This window comes from Canis lupus, chromosome 27 (genome assembly GCF_011100685.1).
Source record: "Canis lupus familiaris isolate Mischka breed German Shepherd chromosome 27, alternate assembly UU_Cfam_GSD_1.0, whole genome shotgun sequence".
Taxonomy (NCBI): Eukaryota; Metazoa; Chordata; class Mammalia; order Carnivora; family Canidae; genus Canis; species Canis lupus.
In genome coordinates, this window is record NC_049248.1 from 7,818,656 (window position 1) to 7,836,563 (window position 17,908).

The 17,908-nt window shown below is 56.9% G+C and overlaps 2 protein-coding genes across 2 annotated transcripts; both read left to right on the forward strand.

The window, feature by feature from the left end:
- Positions 1-4,537: 4,537 nt before the first annotated feature.
- On the forward strand, positions 4,538-8,903 carry PTMS (parathymosin). The gene is made up of 5 exons (XM_038576626.1): positions 4,538-4,674; positions 7,664-7,735; positions 7,927-8,005; positions 8,128-8,189; positions 8,354-8,903. The coding sequence occupies exons 1-5, from the start codon at positions 4,630-4,632 to the stop codon at positions 8,402-8,404; spliced, it is 309 nt and encodes a 102-aa protein (XP_038432554.1). The 5' UTR covers positions 4,538-4,629; the 3' UTR covers positions 8,405-8,903.
- Positions 8,904-10,416: 1,513 nt separating this feature from the next.
- On the forward strand, positions 10,417-16,468 carry LAG3 (lymphocyte activating 3). Its single transcript, XM_038576625.1, has 8 exons — positions 10,417-10,827; positions 11,130-11,277; positions 11,649-11,935; positions 12,547-12,804; positions 13,238-13,513; positions 15,279-15,521; positions 15,784-15,914; positions 16,257-16,468. Exons 1-8 carry the CDS (start codon positions 10,770-10,772, stop codon positions 16,401-16,403), a joined length of 1,548 nt encoding a protein of 515 aa, XP_038432553.1. The 5' UTR covers positions 10,417-10,769; the 3' UTR covers positions 16,404-16,468.
- The last annotated feature ends 1,440 nt before the right edge of the window (positions 16,469-17,908 follow it).

Genomic DNA, 17,908 nt, shown 5'->3' on the forward strand with positions numbered 1-17,908 from the left:
GCTTTCTGAAGAGTGCACATGGAGGAGAAATTGAAAGGAGGGCAGTAGAGGGTTGGGCAGTGGCAGCTATGCTTCATCTAAAAGTGAAGGAGGTCAGGAAGAGGGCATGGAGAATTATAAAGCCAATCAGCAAATCTGGAGGAGATGTAGGATGGCAAAACCAATTCTTTTCGTTGGGGAGAAGATTCATGGGGAAGTAGGCAAGCCATACGTACGTCTGGTTGTGATGATGATAGCATAAAAGACAGTGGCCACCAGGACATCACTAGTTAGAAGATCCCAAGTCAGAGAGACAAGCAAGTGTTTTCCTGGCCTACTCAAAGAAAGAAGGTTGACAGGGCACTGAGAATGAGTCCACCATGGTGTGTCAGAGGTAGGAAGTCAATGATTTATTGAGCTCTTCCTCTTTGGTGCCTGGCATCTTGCTAGGTATTAGGCACAAGAGGAGACAATCAGTAAGGGTGGAGGAACCAAGGGAGGCTGTTGGGAGTTGGGAACAATGGATAAAGATTTGCGAAATCAGGAGAGATCTTGGAGGCTTTCTAGAAAAGTGTATGGTGGAGACAGTGTGCTGCCTGGTGGAAAGAGTGCTAGATACATGTCTCTTTTTAGGCTGTACTTTGAGCTGTCTCCACCTATTCCTTAAGGGCAGGGATCATCTCTCTTTCAGCTATGTCTCTGTAACATAGCACTGTGTCTGGCACAGAGAAAGAGCTCCCTGTTTGTTGAAGTCCAAGAGTTCAAGCTTGGTAAAGGGGCAAAAAGAAAGCTTAGCATGAAAAAAAGCTCACCTCTACTTAAAAGTGCATGGAATGTGGTGAGGATGTGTACAATGTGACCCCTGATGGATGTGTTATGAAGAGGCTTTCTTAAGGAACATTCCTGCAGGCAACCAACTCAAACATGATCAAACTTGGGTGGGTTTAGACCTCTCTCTAGGGGTCCCTCAACTCTCAAGTCCACTGACTTGAGTTTTGAAAAGATTAAAAAAGAAAAAAAAAAAGGAAAAATGAGGAAGAGAAAATAAGTTATACTGGAAGTGGAAAGGGGCTACAAAAGTACAGTGAGGAGCAGGGAGGTTCAACTTTCAGGCTTCTGCTGTCCCATGGGCTTCAGGGATCACTAGGCCTTCCCTAGCACTTATCAGATAAATAGGCAAGCTGCAAAAGCTCCTCCGGAAGCTGGAGATAAAGAAGAATTCACTTAAGATGAGATGGCAGTAATTAGAATTGAACACCTTCCACACGGGAGTGAAGGAAATTTCTAGGAGGTCAGGCCAGAAGCCACGGTTTCCCTTGGGGGCTCATGCCTCCTTTGTTCTCACCTGGCTTCCTTTTCCCCACCTCCAGAAAATGTGTAAGAAGCACCAGCTTTCCCCATTCAACTACTGGGAGAATTCTCAGTTGGACTGAGGAGGAATGGAACTCTAGGAACAGGCAAGCCTCTACAAGGTCTCAGAAACAGTTCTCTGTAAAGAAGTAAAAAAAAAAAAAAAAAAAAAAAAAAAAAAAAAAAAAACAAACAAACAAAAAAAACGAGCTAGCATCATGTTACCCCACTGGCCCCAGAGGCCCAGAGACTAACCCTCAAGAGTATGGGGTTAGGCTTTCAGCATCCCACTTGCTTCAAATTCATCCCAAGTTCCACTTCTAGCTTCTTTCTCAGGAAGCCAAGACTTCAGGAGACCCGGTCTGCTGTCCAGTCAGGCGGGAAAGGAGAAGAGATGCTTCTCTCATGGAGGAAGGGAATTAGATCCAAGCCTTCTGTTTCCTGGATCTTTTTCCTGTGGTCTCCGGGGACCCTGGTGTCCAAACTCTTAGATTCTCAAGGCACTCCCTTGGGCCTTGGGGCAGGATTCCCATTCTCTGCCTCTCCATCTCCCTGGAATTTTCCACTGCAGCTGCCTCCGCTCCCAGACACCCCTCCCTGGGCAAAATTCCCGGCTCCCTCCGCCTCCCCTTCCTAATCACACCTCATTCCCACCCCCAGCCCGGAGGCTCAGCCCACAGCCCGGCCCCTCTCCCCACACTGACCCTGGTGGTCCCAGTTAGGGAAATGGGAGGCCAGGCCTTATACAAGGGTAACTGGGAGGGTCCCAGCCTCTTTCCAGGGCGGGGAGAAAGCACAGTGGACCGGCTTGTCCCCTGTGGGGCTGGATTGGGGGGAGTGGCCCTCCTCAAATCCCCATATAAGGCAGGGCAAGTAGTTAGACTCCTGGATTGGCTGATTCAAATGAGCATTCCACCTGGCAACAGGGTTTCTATTGGCTCTCAGGAAAAATAGGAGGAAGGTGGATGGAGGTTGTCCGCGGCGGTGATTGGAGGGGGGGAAGGGAGTGGAGGTGACCGGAGTGGGGGGCGGTTACCAGGGCAACAGGGTAAGAGCCCAGCAGGGTGTCCGAGACGGCAGGCGGGGCTCGGAGGTAGAGTAGGGGAAGAGGAAAGGAGGGTGGGAGGGAGAGGAAAGAGACTGACAGGAGGGAGCCAGACAGGGAGACTGGGGGGGGGGGGGGGGGGGGGTAAAGGAGAGGGGAGAGGGAGAGAAATGAAGCAGGAGAGTACGGAGATGGAAAGGGTCAGAGATTGCTAAAGACATCACGGAGTGAGTCAGAGAAACATTGAGATAGAGATGGAAAGATCTCAGAGAAAGATGTTCAGAGTCCAGCTAGGAGAAACCTGGGTGGGGCTCCAAGATTTTTGAGGAGATGGGGACTGAGAAACTGATGGGAAGAGTCAGAAAGAGAAATTGGGAGGTGTGCACACCATAGGGCCAAAAGAGGGTATATTTAAGCACTCAGATACCAAATGATGATGATTGATCAGAGTGTCTTTCTTATTAAGAAAATGAAAATGATAAAAAGGATGATAGGGCGCCTGGGTGGCTCAGTGGTTGAGCATGATCCTGGGGTCCTGGGATGGAGTCCCACATCAGGCTTCCTGTAGGGAGCCTGCTTCTCCCTCTGCCCATGTCTGCCTCTCTCTGTCTCTCTCATGAATAAATAAATAAATAAAAAATTTTAAGGACAGTGATATACAAATATGGGAGTGCACACACACCAAAGAGATCTTTTTCCAAACCCCAGTCTTCCACTCCCATCCACCTTCCTGTTAATACACCCAGCTCCTGAAACCCCTAAACTTCTCAAGATGATCCACAGATAACTGAGGATGAGTGGGATGGAGTGAGGTTGGAACTCCAGGCCTGAACCCCTTGCAAAGGAGGCAGATAGAATCCAGAAAGGCTGGGGAAGATGGCAGCAGAGGAAAGAGAAAAGCAAAGAGAGGGAAAATGTAGAAGATCAGTCAGGAACCTGAAGAGGAGTTGGGGGAAACCAGTGAAAGGTACAGGGCCAGGTGACAGACTCAGAGGACAGAGGAAGTTGGTATGGGAGAAGGGAGAACAAGGTCAGAGATGGAAGGGAGAAGAGACAACAGATGAACAAGAGATGTAAGGGACAAATGGTTGTGACAGAGGGGTCTGGGTACAGATGAATGAGCAGGTATGAGGAGAAAAAGAAAGACCAGGCAAAGATGAGTGAGATGAGATGGGCGAATAAGAGCGGTCCAGGATGGAGGAAGAAGGAAAGAGCCCGAAGGGCCTCTGACTTCTCCAGATCTCTCCGAAAGATCCAGGAAGGGAGGAACCCAGCAGGGTTCACCAAAGTCAGCCTCGGGCAGGACCGAGGGTGGGCTGCCCGCTTGGCCCTCCCATCCCCTCTCAGGGCCACCGAGAGAAAGGAGATGCAAGACGGGAGGGGAAAGCCAGCGTGATGTGGAAGAAGCTCCGCCACCCTCTTCCTCTTCTTTAAGCTTTTGGTTTCTCAGATACCTGCCCGGTCTTTCCATCTGCTTCTCCCACCCCATCCCTTGGCGAAATCTCAGGGTTTCTTGGGGGTGTGTGGGGGGGGTAGGGTCAGTAGGATTCTGGCCATCCCTCCAGTCCGCCCCCAAAAGACAGACTCCACTTTGGCAGGCGGTAGGTCGGGATTCGGAGAGGTCCCTCCCCGCAGGAACCCCACCCCTTCCCACCTCCTCGCCCCACTCCTTTCTCCGCGACCGTCAGTCTCTCCATCTCCCCCTCCTGGTCCTGTCCTCCCTCCCGCCTCTCGCGCGCTCCCTCCCCTCGCTTTCATCCTCCTATCCCCACCTCGCCAACCTCCGCTTTCATCCCCCTCCCCTCTCCTCTCCTCCCCGCTCCCGCCAGCCCCACCCCTGGGAAGCCCCTCCCGTCGGGCAGCGCCGCCTTTATAAGCGGGTTCCCTGCCCGGGGGCGGCAGCGGCTGGTCGGCGGCAGCTCTGCTGTGCGGGGGCGGCGAGCCGAGGACCGAGCGACCGCGGCCGGAGCGCGCCGGCCACCGCCCGCACCGCCCTTCCGCCCGCCCTCCGGACGGCCGCAGCCCTGCGGGTCTCCGCTCCAGACCCACCCCCGCCCCACCCCGCGCGCCTCTGCCGCCTCTTCCAGAGACCCAGCCTGCTGAGCGGCCGCCGCTGCCGCTGCCGCCGCCGCCGCCGCCACCGCGCCAGGTTCCGGCCGCGGCCCCCCTCCGCCGTCCAGGGCCCCTCCGTCCCGGCCCCGGGACCCCGGCTCCCCGCCAGCCCCGGCCCCGGCCCCGGCCCCGGCCCCGGCACCATGTCGGAGAAGAGCGTGGAGGCAGCGGCCGAGTTGAGCGCCAAGGTACGGGCGGGGACGGCGGCGGCCGGGACCCGGCGCGACCCCCGGGCTCCGCGCGGCCCCGGGCCCCACGCCGCCCCCGACGGCCCCACGCTGCCCCGGCGCCGGGTCCCGGCGGACCCTGCTCCGCCCTCCCCCCTCTCCCCTGCCCGGCGCTGCCTACCCCGCTCCGCGCGGCTCCCGCCAGCGCCCTCTAGCTTCCCGAGCGCCGCGCGCCGCGGCCCCGGCCTCGCCGCCCGGCCCGCGCCCGGCCCCCGCCGCCGTCCCCACCCCTCTCGGGCTCCGGCTCGGGCTCCGGCTGCGGCTCCGGCTCCGGCCCCGGCCCCGGCTCGCGCGCCTCTACCCCGTCCGCTTCCCGTCGGAGCGCGCCGCAGCTCACTTTGCCGCGCCCCTCCCCCGCCCGCCCTGTCCGCGCCCCGTGTCCCCGTCTCCCTTTCCATTCTGACCTCACCTTTCCTCTGCTAAGCGGTTTGAGATTCTCCAGAGTAAACAGGACTCTCCCGGGAGGCTGCTGCTCCCGGGCCCCTCCCCTCGAGGCCCGGCCGCCTCTCGCCTCTCGCCTCTCTCCTCGGACGGCCACTGCCTCTTTTCTCCTCTCCTTTCCTTCCGTTAGAACCATTTCTTCCCCCACTGGCCTTCAGCTCTTTTTTCTCTCCATAGCCCCCTACAGCCTCTCCCCTTCCTCCCACCCCCAACCACACACACTTAAAAGAGTCTTGGATTCCTAAAAATCGGAAGGGGGGGTGGAGCGGGAATAGCCTTCGAGAAAGCCGAAGCTCGCGTTGCATGGCACTGCATCGAGCCGTCCTTGCTCTCATCAGCTCCCTTCCCTGGCTCCATCCCTTTGCCCTTGCTTCTCTTCCAGCCTTCCTCTAATTTCCCTAGGGAACCTGCTGAGTGTCGCTTTGGGAAATTAATTCGGCCAGCGTTTGGGGGCTGGGAGCCCGACTTTGGGGGGGGGGTCGGTTGTTGAGGAGGTCACAGAGGTCTCCTAGAGGCCCCCCGAAATGTGAGTGGGGGTAACTAGTGGGATTAAAGGCAGTGGCAGAGGGGCTACGTGTGAGAGCTGACAAGGTGTGCGGTGTGGCCCTCCGATGGGCTGTGCAATGGCATGTGACTTCACTGAGTAGGTGTCTTTGTATGTCTGAAATCCAGCGAGTGTGTGGGACTGCCCGTGTCAGTTACATGTGTGCATGTGGAGACGTAGATGTTTCTGGAGCCATGTTGCTGCTTTGTGAGTACCGAGTGGCTCCACTGTGCTCTTGTGCTGTCTCAAGAGTGTGTGTCAGAATGCCCAAACACCCAGGCCATGTGTCTCGGGATCTCATGGGCGCTCCTCTGTAGCTGTGTGTGTGAATCGGTGTCAGCCTGTGGCAGTGTGTGTGCCTGTGTTGAGTAAATGAGGCCAGAGAGCTGCTTAGCACAAGACCTAGGTCACATACCCTCCTGGAAAAGGGATCATGGAAGGACAGTGACCAGAAGGACAGGACAGGACAGGGGAGGCGAGGGCCCGGCCCCTTGGACTTTGGTCTCTGGTAGCCTCCCTTCCCCCCATTCCCATAATTTCCCCTCCCTCCCTCCCTCTCTCTAGCAGCCCAGATGGGAAACTCAGGCCAGGGCAGCACAGACCTGGTGCTGGGGCCCCCAGAGAGAAGCTGACTAGCCCCCCTGGTTCTCCAGGCCCAGAATGCAGGGGAAAGCCCACCGGGTAGCAGAAATGCCATATCAACCATGTGGCAAAGAAATGAGGACAGGGAAGGGGCATGAGGAAACCTAGCTGTAGTGAGAGGGTCCTGTGTTCTGTGTTCCTCTTAAAGGAAAGAGGGAATCAAGTGTTCCTCCAGGTCAACCATTCTATAACCAACCCCTTGCCCAGAAAGGACACACCCTCCAGGGTGATCTATTCGCACCGAAAACTTCATCCACATGGTATCAGATACACAGAGTTGTACGCCAACACCAGATCAGATCACACAGGGACATCCACAGTTGATCTGGTGCCTGCCATGGGCTTTTGGGGTGGGGTGGGTGGGAAGAGGACTGGAATCTAAACTGGAAGGGCTGGTGTGATGTCCAGAGAGGAGGGACCCATGAGCATCTCCATCTGCCATGTCAGAATAGGACATCACAGGTGTGTCTGCTGGGCTCCTGGGGTGGAGAGGTGCAGTGGAGGGAAGGTCCTCCACACAGGTATCTGCTCCATCTGCATTCTCATCCCACCCCAGATACAGACCTTGTTTTCTCTATCTACAATGTCCAATACCCTCTCCCTTCCGTGTTTCCTTTATCCTCCTTTACCGATACCGCCCCTGGAGAGGGTTACTTCTACCCTTGTACCACACCAGTGTGCGCATGGCAGGGTCAGGGGAGAGGATGTAGGGAGGAAGAAACTACTGAACTGGTTTGGAGTAGATGTGCATCATGTTGGCGTTTTTGGCCAAGTAGGAGCCTGAGGAGTAGGGGGATCCACGGGCGGAGAAACAAAGGCATTTGAGGCTGAGGGGGAAGCTGGGAGGGATGCCCAGGAGAGTGAGTACTCAGGAAAAAGCCCCAGAGGTAGACAAAAGGCAGAGCAGGGCAGGCAGCGGGAGGGGACAGGCCAGGAAGGCGGGAGGGGACAGGCCAGGAAGGCGGAGGGACCTCAAGAGGGGGTGGGGCATCGGGGCGGCAGAGCAGATGGAGGGGATTTGCTTTGCTGAGCTGAACTCTTCAGCCCGTGAGGTTTTGGAGAACTTGGTGGGAGTGATGAAGAGTTACCTTGGCTGTCCATTCCTCTGTCTTCATCACTTTTGCTCCTCCCTTGAGTCTTGGGGAAGGTCCCAGCCCCTTTGTGGCCTTACGGGCCCTGGGGCCTCCGTTCTGCCTCTGGCCAACTCCTTCACTCCTCTAGGCTCACTGCTGAGGGAGAACGGGGCGAGGGAGGGAGATGGGGTGACGGGCCAGCTGCAGCTCGTTTGTGGTGCCAGGAAGGTGACCTCTTTCTCTCTTGCAGGACCTGAAGGAGAAAAAAGAGAAGGTGGAGGAGAAGGCAAGCCGGAAAGAGCGAAAGAAAGAAGTGGTGGAGGTGTGGAGGGGACCGGTGCGGGTGCGGGCGGGTGCTGGCGCTGGAGACTCGGAGCCCCTCTCCCACCTTCCACTTACCTGGGGGCGGGTCCTGCCTGGGCTCTGGCCCCGCCCACCCGCCCCGCCCCTCAGGAGGCCCTCCCCGTGCCCCCTGACCCCGCCTGACCCCGCTCCTTCTTCGGCTTCCCGCAGGAAGAGGAGAACGGAGCCGAGGAGGAAGAAGAAGAAACTGCCGAGGATGGAGAGGAGGAAGATGAAGGGGAAGAAGAAGGTGGAGAGGGGCGGGGGAGGCAGGGTGTAAGGGAAGAGTCAGGGTGGGTTTGAAGACCTGAAGCAGGGGGTCTGTGCCAGAGCTTCCTGCCCTTCCCCAATGACCCGTTTCTGGCTCCTCAGATGAGGAAGAAGAAGAAGATGACGACGAAGGGCCCGCGCTGAAGAGAGCTGCTGAAGAGGAGGTTTGGGCTGGGTTGTGGGGCCTGAGGGGCTGTCAGGGATGCAACAGGGGCTGGGAGCCCTTTGGACTTGGACCTGGATCCCTGTGGTGGGCGGGCTGGAGCAGGGCAGGGACAGAGGGAGGTCCTGCTCCCATTTTGCAGCTACCCCAACTCTCCCTCCACAGGATGAAGCGGATCCCAAGCGGCAGAAGACAGAAAATGGGGCATCGGCATGAGCCCCCCTGCAGTTGGGCTGGGGGTGGGAGGCCCCTCAAGGGCCTGGAGGTGGGAGTGGGAACAGACGAGTGCAGCCACTCTTCACCTGGCTCCTGGCTCTGGACACTGCACCAGAGCTGCCACCCTCTTTGCCCCCAGCCTTTCTCATGTCCGCCTCTCCAGACACTGCCCCTTCCATCCTTACTCTGCCATTGTTCCACCTCCCGACCTGCTCCATCTGAGCTCCCCAGCTGGTCCCTAATTGCTCCTTTCCCTGTCTTTACTCTCCTCCTCTCTCCCCATTCCCTCTGGTAGCCTCTTCCTCCTCACATCTGCATCCCAGCCTCATGTCCTGTCCATCCCTACCCTGCCTGATCCCTGGGTCTCCCTCAGATCCCCTCCTCTCAGACAGCGCCAGGCCGGGGTGGGGCCAGGGTTGGGGCCGAGCCCCACAGCTGCCCCCCTCCCCTCCCCTTTTTGTATAATTTAATAAAGAAACGGTCGCGCTTCTGTTTTTAACCTGTCTCCTCCTTTCCCGGGGCAGAGGGAGGAGGGTGGCTGACATCACATTCCATCAGGACCCTTTTCTTCTATAAAAAAAAAACAGCTGTACCCTCCTACCACCCACCACTCAAGAAAACAAGATCAGCACTCCAGGGGTGGACACGGAGGGCACAGCTTCTTTGAGAACTAACTTCTTTCCTGGTTTTGGAGTCTTGTGAATGTACCTCCCCAACAGAACACACACACTTCCCTGGTAGCCCAAACCAGGTCTAGACACTGCTGAGCCCAGTGGAAAGCTACTAGCTCTGTTGTGCTGAACCAGGCAAAGAAGCAGCTTCAGAAACAGGAAGTCCCGCCCCTGAAGTGGGAGAGGGCTGGGAGGCCTGGGTCTCAGCCTCCTGGGACCAGAAGTGAGAGCTGTTGGGCGTCAGATAGATGTGTCCTCCACTTGGCACTGAGGAAGTGAGCACTTGGTCCGGCAGGGGAGAAGTCCAGGGCTCTTGTGGCTCCCAGGTGTGGTGCAAGTTCTTGGTGCCCTGTGTTCCACCTCTCTGGGCTGGGTTCCTCAGGCTGGGTGGGGTGGGGAGCTAGAGTTCCCCTCTGTCAGCCAGACTTCCTTCCCTGGTTCTGTCTCGGTTTTTCTTGAGTTTGCTCTCTGTTGCAGGATTTCTGCATTTCTCCATGTCACCCTTGCCCCGTTAGAGCAAAACCTCTTGATTGGGAGAAGCTGCTGAGTACACAGGGCTCTGAACTGGAGGAGGGAGTGTGTGTGACTCCTTGACCACACCATTCTTCAAGGGGACACCTGTAACACACAGGGTCAGGACTACAGTCACAGACAGACAGACATACACACCTTTTGGCTTCACTCTCCCTAACTGACCTTGGCCAATTAATTTTTGAGCCTGCCTCAGTTCCTTCATCTCTACAATGGGAGATGTTAGGTTTCATGAGTTACTGTATGTAAAGTGTCCGATACAGTCTCCACCTCTTATCGTCAGTAGTATATAGTGAAGGCTTCGATATCATGCAGCTTTTCTTTTCCTGGGACATGGGGTGCCCTTCCCCAGACCTACCCTCTTTTATGTCTGCATTATCCCCAAAACTGAGGGATGAGTAGGGAGGCAGGACTGATGCTAAGTGGAAGTCCTAAGAGGTTAAGGGATTTAGGGGGGAGATGAGTACCAAGGGAAGGGCTTTGCCAGGAAGAAAGTGGACTGGAGTGGCAGCTCCAATTTTAATTTTGGGACTGGAGTGGCAGCTTAGAGGTGGGTGAGCAGTAGGTCCAGGCAGAAATGGCTTGAAGAGAACCGCAGAAGGTCCCCAGAAAGAGGAATAAATAGTAGGGGGGGGAAGGGGGGGTCGGCGGGGACACCCAGGACTGAGGAAATAAACAAGGGGAGCGCCACCACAGAGATGGAGGGTAATGCTGCTGGGAATCAACCCCCTCAGACTTTCCACTGCGAAACGAAACCGTGAGCCCTGGGGTGTGTGTGTATGGGGGGGGGCAACGGGGAGGGGAAGTGGGGAAGGTGGAGGGAAGGCAGAAGGACAGGGGTGAGGGCCCTGGAAGCAACAGAACTGCCTCCCAGCTCTAGACAGCCACCTTGCCTCACTCTGCTCTCTACCACTGCCCTGCCCATTTGCTGGGACCTGCCCCCCCCCCCCAACTCCTGCTGCCTGATCTGGCCAGCTTGCCTCTGGATTCCAGCCTCTGGTCATTGGTTCTTCCCTCCATCTCCAGGTCTCTGTCCTCGTCCCTCTTCTAGACTCCCTTCCTCCGCCCTATATCTTTGCAGAACTTTCTTTTGCCCATTGTCCCTCCCTTCTTTCTGACCTCTTCCCTTTGGGGGGCTCAGCGTGGCCCAGGCCTAAGGGGAGATGTGGGAGGTTCAGTTCCTGGTTCTGCTGCTTCTGCAACTGCTGTGGGTGGCTCCAGGTAAGATGCGGCTGACTCCCTGGGAGGGTTGCCCTCCAGATCCACGGGTGGGGTAGGGGTGGTCAGCAGGGATGCCTGGACCTCACAGATGCTCCAGTCCTTAGCCTGGGTGGATTCTTCTAATGCCTCGCTTGGGCATCTTTCTGCCCCCAAAGCCTCTCCTCTGTCCTACCGTTAGGTGGGGAAGGGGCAGAAACCCAAGGTCTTCCTCAGCCCTGATTATCGTTCAGGTAACTGAGGCTCCTCTACTCCTAAGTCTTTTGGTTCATGGCCCCTCCCCTTGGCCTCTTTTCTCCTCCCAGTGGCAGCTCCAGGGTCTGGGACAGAGGTCCAGGTGGTGTGGGCCCAGGAGGGGGCCCCCGTCCAGCTCCCCTGCAGCCCCACAATCCCTCTCCAGGATGTCAGCCTTCTGCGAAACGCAGGGGTCACTTGGTACCACCTACCAGAGAGGTACGCACCCAAACTTGGGCATCAGGACCCCCAAATCCAACAGCAATGGCATCCAGACTCCTAACCCCAGGCCCAGGCTAGCCCCCCTGTCTCCTCCCCTGAGCTGTCAGCCCCTCTGAGGCCAGCGGCGCGACCTCCCCCGCCAGCCGTCCTGCCTTTCCTCGGGAGACCGCCCCCCTCACACCCGCATCCCTTCTGCATCTGCCTCTCCGAGTGGATGGCGCGGGCCCAACCCGAGGGGAGACGGGGCTGGGGACGGTAGGCGGTCTAGGGATCGTCCTTCTGGGTGGGTTTCCGCATCCTCGAGGTGGGGTGGGCCCGGGGCCTCTTTCTCCTCGAAAGTCTCAGTCCCGTCCCTCTCTCCCGCGCAGTGGCCCGGCGGCCCCGGCGCTCAGCCTGCGGCCCGCCGCGCCCTCCGCCCGGGGCCCGGGGCCGCGCAGCTACGTGGTGCTGATGCGGGCTCCCGGCGGCCTGCGCAGCGGGCGGCCGCCCCTGCAGCCCCGCGTGCAGCTGGAAGAGCGCGGCCTCCAGCGCGGGGACTTCTCGCTGTGGCTGCGCCCGGCCCGACGCGCCGACGCCGGCGAGTACCGCGCGGCCGTGCACCTCCGGGACCGCTCCCTCGCCTGCCGCCTCCGTCTGCGCGTGGGCCAGGCCTCCAGTAGGTGGGGGCGGGCCGCAGGGAGCGGGGCTGGAGCTGGGCGCCGAGTTCCCCGTCGTCCCCCGAGGCAGGAAGGGCCGGGGCCTCCCAGTTCCCGCCCCGGAGAGCGCCCCCGGCCCCCAAGGGGAGCGGGAGGGGGTGGGGAGCGGAGTGGAAGCGCCCCCCGTCCCGAGAAGCACGTGCGTGTGGGGGAGGTCTCTGGAGAGACAGTCTCCCCGCCGAGCTCCCCTCCCCCACCCCCGCTGGGAGCGCCAGGGTGGAGGAGGGGAGGCACCCCTGGCCTGGGGGTGAGCGCTGGGCTGGAGTGACTCATTTCAGACCTCTGTAGCTCGGGGGGTGGGCTCAGTGGGGATCCTCCCGCGAGGCCTGGAGAAAGGGAAGGGGAGACCACGCCGAGTTACCTGGAGGCAGGGCATTCCTGAGCATCCATTTTAAGCACCTCCAGGTACCAGGCACTGGGCTCCAGTAAACGTTTGCGGGGAGGTCATCCGAGGAGGGTTGGGGGGGAGAAGACAAATCTACCGCTGGGGCAGGTTTCTAGCTTCGTTGACCTGCTGCGTTTGAGAAGTGTTTGCGGTGGGGCTAATCACATCTTCTTTATCCACGGGCAGTGACTGCCAGCCCCCCAGGGGCCCTCAGGATCTCCGACTGGGTCATTTTGAACTGCTCCTTCAGCCGCCCTGACCTGCCAGCCTCTGTTCACTGGTTCCGGGGCAGAGTCCCAGTCCCGGAGTCCCCCCATTACCACTTAGCTGGAAGCTTCCTCTTCCTGCCCCAAATCAGCCCCTCAGACTCTGGGCCATGGGGCTGCACCCTCACCTACAGAGATGGCTTCAATGTCTCCATCATGTACAACCTCACTGTTCTGGGTAACTCCCCCAGTCTGCCCCCACACCTGACCACAACCCCTTCCTGCCCCCTATCCTCTCCCCCTGACTTACAGGTCCCCAAACTAGGTCTCCAGTAGCTGGTGCCCACTGTGAATGCCCTGGCCCTTAACAGTCCTGGTCCAACTCGCTTTTCCCTCGCATTGCAAACTGTCATTTCACTCCCCCACTCCTGGCTTTTCCCTGGGCCATCCAGCCTCCCTGGGCAGCCTTTGGCCTCCTGCTGGCCCAGTCCACATGTGGGGGTGGGGTGTGTGTGTGAGCATCCTCCATTCATCCACCTGACTCTGCTCCCTTGTGCTCTTCAGAGCCAGACAATCTCCTTTGCTCTTTCTCCTCCCTTCCCTGCAACCCCAATGCTCAGCCTCTCTGTATCTCTCCCTCTCAGCTTCCACTTTGGCTTCTTCTTTTCCAGGTCTGGAGCCTTCAGGGCCTCTGACGGTGTACACCGGAGCAGGTTCCAGGGTGGGTCTACCCTGCCGCCTGCCTCCTGGGGTGGGGACCCAGTCTTTTCTTACTGCCAAGTGGACCCCTCCTGGGGGAGGCCCTGACCTCCTGGTGGCTGGAGACGATGGCAACTTTACCCTCCAACTGGAGGTAGTGAACCAGGCCCAGGCTGGGACCTACACCTGCCACATCCATCTGCAGGGGCAGCAGCTCAGTACCACCGTCACTTTGGCAGTCATCACAGGTCAGCCTCAAGTGGGAATGGAGTAGCTCCCCTCACAGGGGAGGGGGCATAGGGAAGGGAAGGCCAGCTGGGGAAACACCGGGCAAATTGCCTCAGGATGCTAGGCCACCAGGCACAAGTTGCAGAGGCTGCCCTGGTGGCCTCCTCTTTTCTCACCCCCACATATAAAAAACTGAAACTGAAAACCTCCCCTGAGTCACTAGGTGAACATTCCATTCTTCTCTGAGGGACTCCCCTGCTCTCAATTGGGAGGGGGGGCGTCTAAGATGTTACAAAGAGAGGTGGCAAAAAAAAAAAAAAAAGACAAAGAGAGGTGGCAGATAGTCGAGTGGCTCAAACAAATATATCTCTAGAATCTTTGTCTACTTTGGGACCAGTGCTTGGGGGGAAAGTTGCAGGAAGTGGCCTGGATTTGGGAGGAGCTAATAAATCAGTCCCTTGGTCAGCAAATATTTACTGAGCGAGAGCTTTTTTTTTTTTTTTTTAATAGTGTAAAACAAACACAGAAAAAAAAAAGAGAACAACCACCAAAAACTCAGAAAGTACATGTTGATTGATTGGTAACTATGAGCCACGACAGCTCAGCTGTGCCTGTAACACTCACCTAGCAACTAAACAGTAGCATCTCATAGTAGGTGCTTAATAATGTATATTGGGGGCAGCCCGGGTGGCGCAGCGGTTTAGCGCCGCCTGCAGCCCAGGGCGTGATCTGGAGACCCTGGATCGAGTTCCACGTCAGGCTCTGCATGGAGCCTGCTTCTCCTCTGCCTGTGTCTCTGCCTCTCTCTCTCTACATCTCTATGAATAAATAAATAAAATCTTAAAAAAAATAATGTATATTGGTTAAGCAAATAAATGAACATGCTAACAGGTCATATCTCTCCTGGGGGCCCATGCTAACTTTCTGCCTGCTCCAGGATATCTCTACCTAGACATCGTACCCACACCCCAGCCTCGCTCTGAATCCATCCTTTCCTCATACTGCATTCTCTTGCTGACTTAGCCACTCTCAGTAACTCCGTTTGCATCCCACTCCCCCTGTGGTTTCTTGTTAGTTTTCTAGACTCTGCACTGTAACAGGTGACCCCTGTTTTACAGGAAAGGAATTTCTTGAATCACACAGTTGGGAAGTGCCAGCCTCGAGGTCTGAGGCCAGGTGTCTGCATCACCAAATCCTCAAGTGCCTCCACCACTCAGCTTGGCTTAAGACCCTTCCCTGTGGGTGTCCTCCTACCCAACCTATCTCTCATGTACGGCTTTGAGGTGCTCTTGTCTGTAGATCAGTGGGTCAGTTCATTGTTCTCCGGACATCCAGAAAAGGGGGTAGAGTTCATTTGCAGGGCACTTAGAGACAGAGGGCATGATGTGAGCCAAGTCATGGAAGCAAAAAAAAAAAATTAAAAAAAGCCAGGTGTATGGGGGTGCCAACACACCTGACTGATGATATTGGGGTTTCTGAGCATTTGAGTAGAAAGTCATGTAAAAGAATCCAAGGTAGTATTTGTTATGTGATCCGTCCGGGGCCAATGTGAATTTGAACAGTCCCCATAGGCTGTAGAGAGCCTGGACAGCTTTTGAGTTGCAGAGTGATCTGCCCAGAGCTTTGTCTTGATAAGATTAATTTGGCCCTGACTCCCCCCTCACATGTCCTCCCCTCAGCCTCACCCAATCAGAGCCCAGGTGACTGCAGAGACCTAGGAGTTGAATCTATGGTTTCAAGTAAGGGGGTCGGCCCCCAAAGATCTCTTCCCTTTGATTTCCTCAGTGACTCCCAAATCCTCCGGGTTACCTGGCAACCTGAGAAAACTGCTTTGTGAGGTGACCCCAGCGTCTGGACAAGAGCGCTTTGTGTGGAGCCCTTTGGATAAGCAGTCTTGGCGAGGTTCCCCAGGACCCTGTCTGGAGATGCAGGAGACCAGACTCCTTTCCCAGCCCTGGCAGTGCCACGTGTACCAGGCGGAGAGGCTTCTCGGCACAGCGGTGTACCTCATTGACCCTGCTGGCCCAGGTCTGAGACCCCATGACACCACAGCTCCAGACCAGCCCTCTTGATCCCACTTTCCCGACAACCCCTTCCCCACCACCACATTCCAGATCTTTTCTTTCTAACTTCCGGGTCTTCTCTGGGCCTGAACCCACTTCTGCCATTAATTAGTTAACGACCCTGGATAAGTCCCTAAACTCTGGGCCTCATTGTACCTGTAATGGATGAGGGTGTGGCAAGATAGCCTTTCGGCTATGACCTTGTGCCTAATGATATTCTTCTATAGGTGCCCAGCGCTCTGGGAGGGCCCAAGGTGTCCTGAAAACAGGCCATCTCTCTCTCCTTCTCATCCTTGGTATCCTCTTTCTCCTCCTTTTGATGACTGGAGCCTTCGGCTTTCAACTTTGGAGAAGACAGGTAAGTGGGCAAGGGGGAACCCCCCATCCCTAACTGGCCACTGGCTTCCCCTCTCTTCAGGTGTCTGAGTGCCACCTGGCATCCCTTAGAGGAGATGACCCAGGTGGACTCTTCATCTTGCCTTCAGAGCCCTGTCTTCATGAGTCTCTCCAGGGACTCTGGAGTCTCCAGGACTCTGAAGGACCTAAGGGAGGCTTGAAGGTGCTGAGAAAGGCCTGGGACCAGATGGGGTGGGCTGGGGGCTGAGAGAGAAGAGCCGCACTCTGCACTCTGCACTCCCTTTGCTCCTTATTCTCTTTCTCTTCATCCTTTTCCCCACCCACCCTCCCTGTCTTCCCGCAGTGGCGGCCAAGAAGATTCTCTGCCTTGGAGCTTGGGACTCACCCACCTCAGGCTCAGAGCAAGATAGGTGAGCTGGAGCAAGAGCCAGAGCTGGAGCTGGAGCCGGAGCCGGAGCTGGAGCCGGAGCCCGAGCCTGAGGAGCTCTGACCTGGAGCTGAGGCAGCCGGCAGATCTGCATAACTCTGTCCAAATAAACTCCCCATCAGCAGCAAGCCGCGTCTGGCTCCTTCTTGTCCAGTACAGGTTCTTGTCTCTGCCCCGCCTCTGGGGGCTCCCTGCTTCCACCTCAGCCTTCCGACCTACTTTCCCCAGCCAGTCTCTCTTATCTTCATCTTTTCTGTTCCTGGCCTCTTCGTGATTCTTTCTGTCTGGTCTTTCTCCTGCTTCTCTCTCTCTCTCTCCCGGCTAGTCGTTTCTCTGAAGCTCCCAAAGCCCTGTCTACTTACCTCTACAGCTCTCATCTGGGTCCTTCGTCATATTATGCTGGCTGCCCTGGTTTCTTTTGTATTTTTGTTTCCCTGGCCCACCCCACTCCACACTTGGCTGCATCTCACATTGTCCTTGGCCCTTTTGGTGCAGCGCACGCGCGCAGACACAGACACACACACACACACACACACACACACACACACACGGAGGAGCCCTGCCTGTCACGTCCTCCAGGGGATCAGGTCTTGTAACCTTTCTGGGCAGCTGGCTGAGGTTCCTGCTTGCCTCCGCCCCACCCCCATGTTCCTTGGCTCTGGGCAACCTGTCTGGTCCCAGGCATGAGAACACACTGCCACCCAGTGGTCCCTGATTGTCATACCATGGGAGGTCACTGGGCTGGCTGGGGCAGGCTGGAGGAGATTAACAGTGTAGTGGTCTAGACAGGCACAGATCCCTGCGTGCCCACATCACCTTTGCGGTGTTCACTTTCTATGGTTTGCGTATGAGTGTGCACCAAGGAGCGGTCACACACCCAGTGGACCATCCAGGAGAGGGGCTGAGCAGTGCCTGCCTCAGGACACATAGCCCTAGTCTTGGCAAGGTTATGATCCGAGTCTGACAAAGGGGAGTGCAGTGAACAAAGGCCCCACGTGGGAAGAAAAATGGCCAGTAAGACAGCTGGCCATGGCGCAGCTCTGGGAATCCAGAGACCTGGCTTCTGGTTCTATCTCTGCTGATGTGACTAGAGCTGATCTCCTCTGCCTCAGTTTCCTCCTATTAAATGGAATAATGATAAAGACCCATTAAAATGGGTTGCTCTATCGGATGGTAAAAGGGCTTTGAAAACTGAGGTGCTCCATGTATGTGATGTGCTTTTCTGATGACCCATTTATGAAGGAGGAAGCCAGTCCTTCTGGTCATGCCAGGAAGGATACAAAAGACCCACAAGCCCACCTTCCTCTTTGTCTGTCTCCCTCTTGGAGAGAACATTCACCTGAGCCAGGCGGACTGTCCTTTAGCAGAACACACACACAGTCTTGGCCTCCGGGGACCCCCCGCCTCAGAGATCTAGACCTCCATGTGCAATAATGCATGGGGCTCTGGACTCAGCCACAGACAGTTCTGCTGGGGAATTTTAGGAAAAAAATATTGAAAGGGAATGGGAGTGACCTGCAGGAGTGGGAGGCACGTGTTGGCACATACCCACAGTGTGGCACACACCC

What these genes read in the sequence shown, in the direction of transcription:
- PTMS (XM_038576626.1), top strand. Translation starts at nt 4,630, where the DNA reads ATGTCGGAGAAGAGCGTGGAGGCAGCGGCCGAGTTGAGCGCCAAG. An exon ending in GAAAGAAAGAAGTGGTGGAG is followed by an intron (nt 7,736 to 7,926) that starts GTGTGGAGGGGA and finishes GGCTTCCCGCAG; the next exon opens with GAAGAGGAGAACGGAGCCGA. An exon ending in AGATGAAGGGGAAGAAGAAG is followed by an intron (nt 8,006 to 8,127) that starts GTGGAGAGGGGC and finishes CTGGCTCCTCAG; the next exon opens with ATGAGGAAGAAGAAGAAGAT.
- LAG3 (XM_038576625.1), top strand. Translation starts at nt 10,770, where the DNA reads ATGTGGGAGGTTCAGTTCCTGGTTCTGCTGCTTCTGCAACTGCTGTGG. An exon ending in TGGTACCACCTACCAGAGAG is followed by an intron (nt 11,278 to 11,648) that starts GTACGCACCCAA and finishes TCTCCCGCGCAG; the next exon opens with TGGCCCGGCGGCCCCGGCGC. An exon ending in TTCAACTTTGGAGAAGACAG is followed by an intron (nt 15,915 to 16,256) that starts GTAAGTGGGCAA and finishes GTCTTCCCGCAG; the next exon opens with TGGCGGCCAAGAAGATTCTC.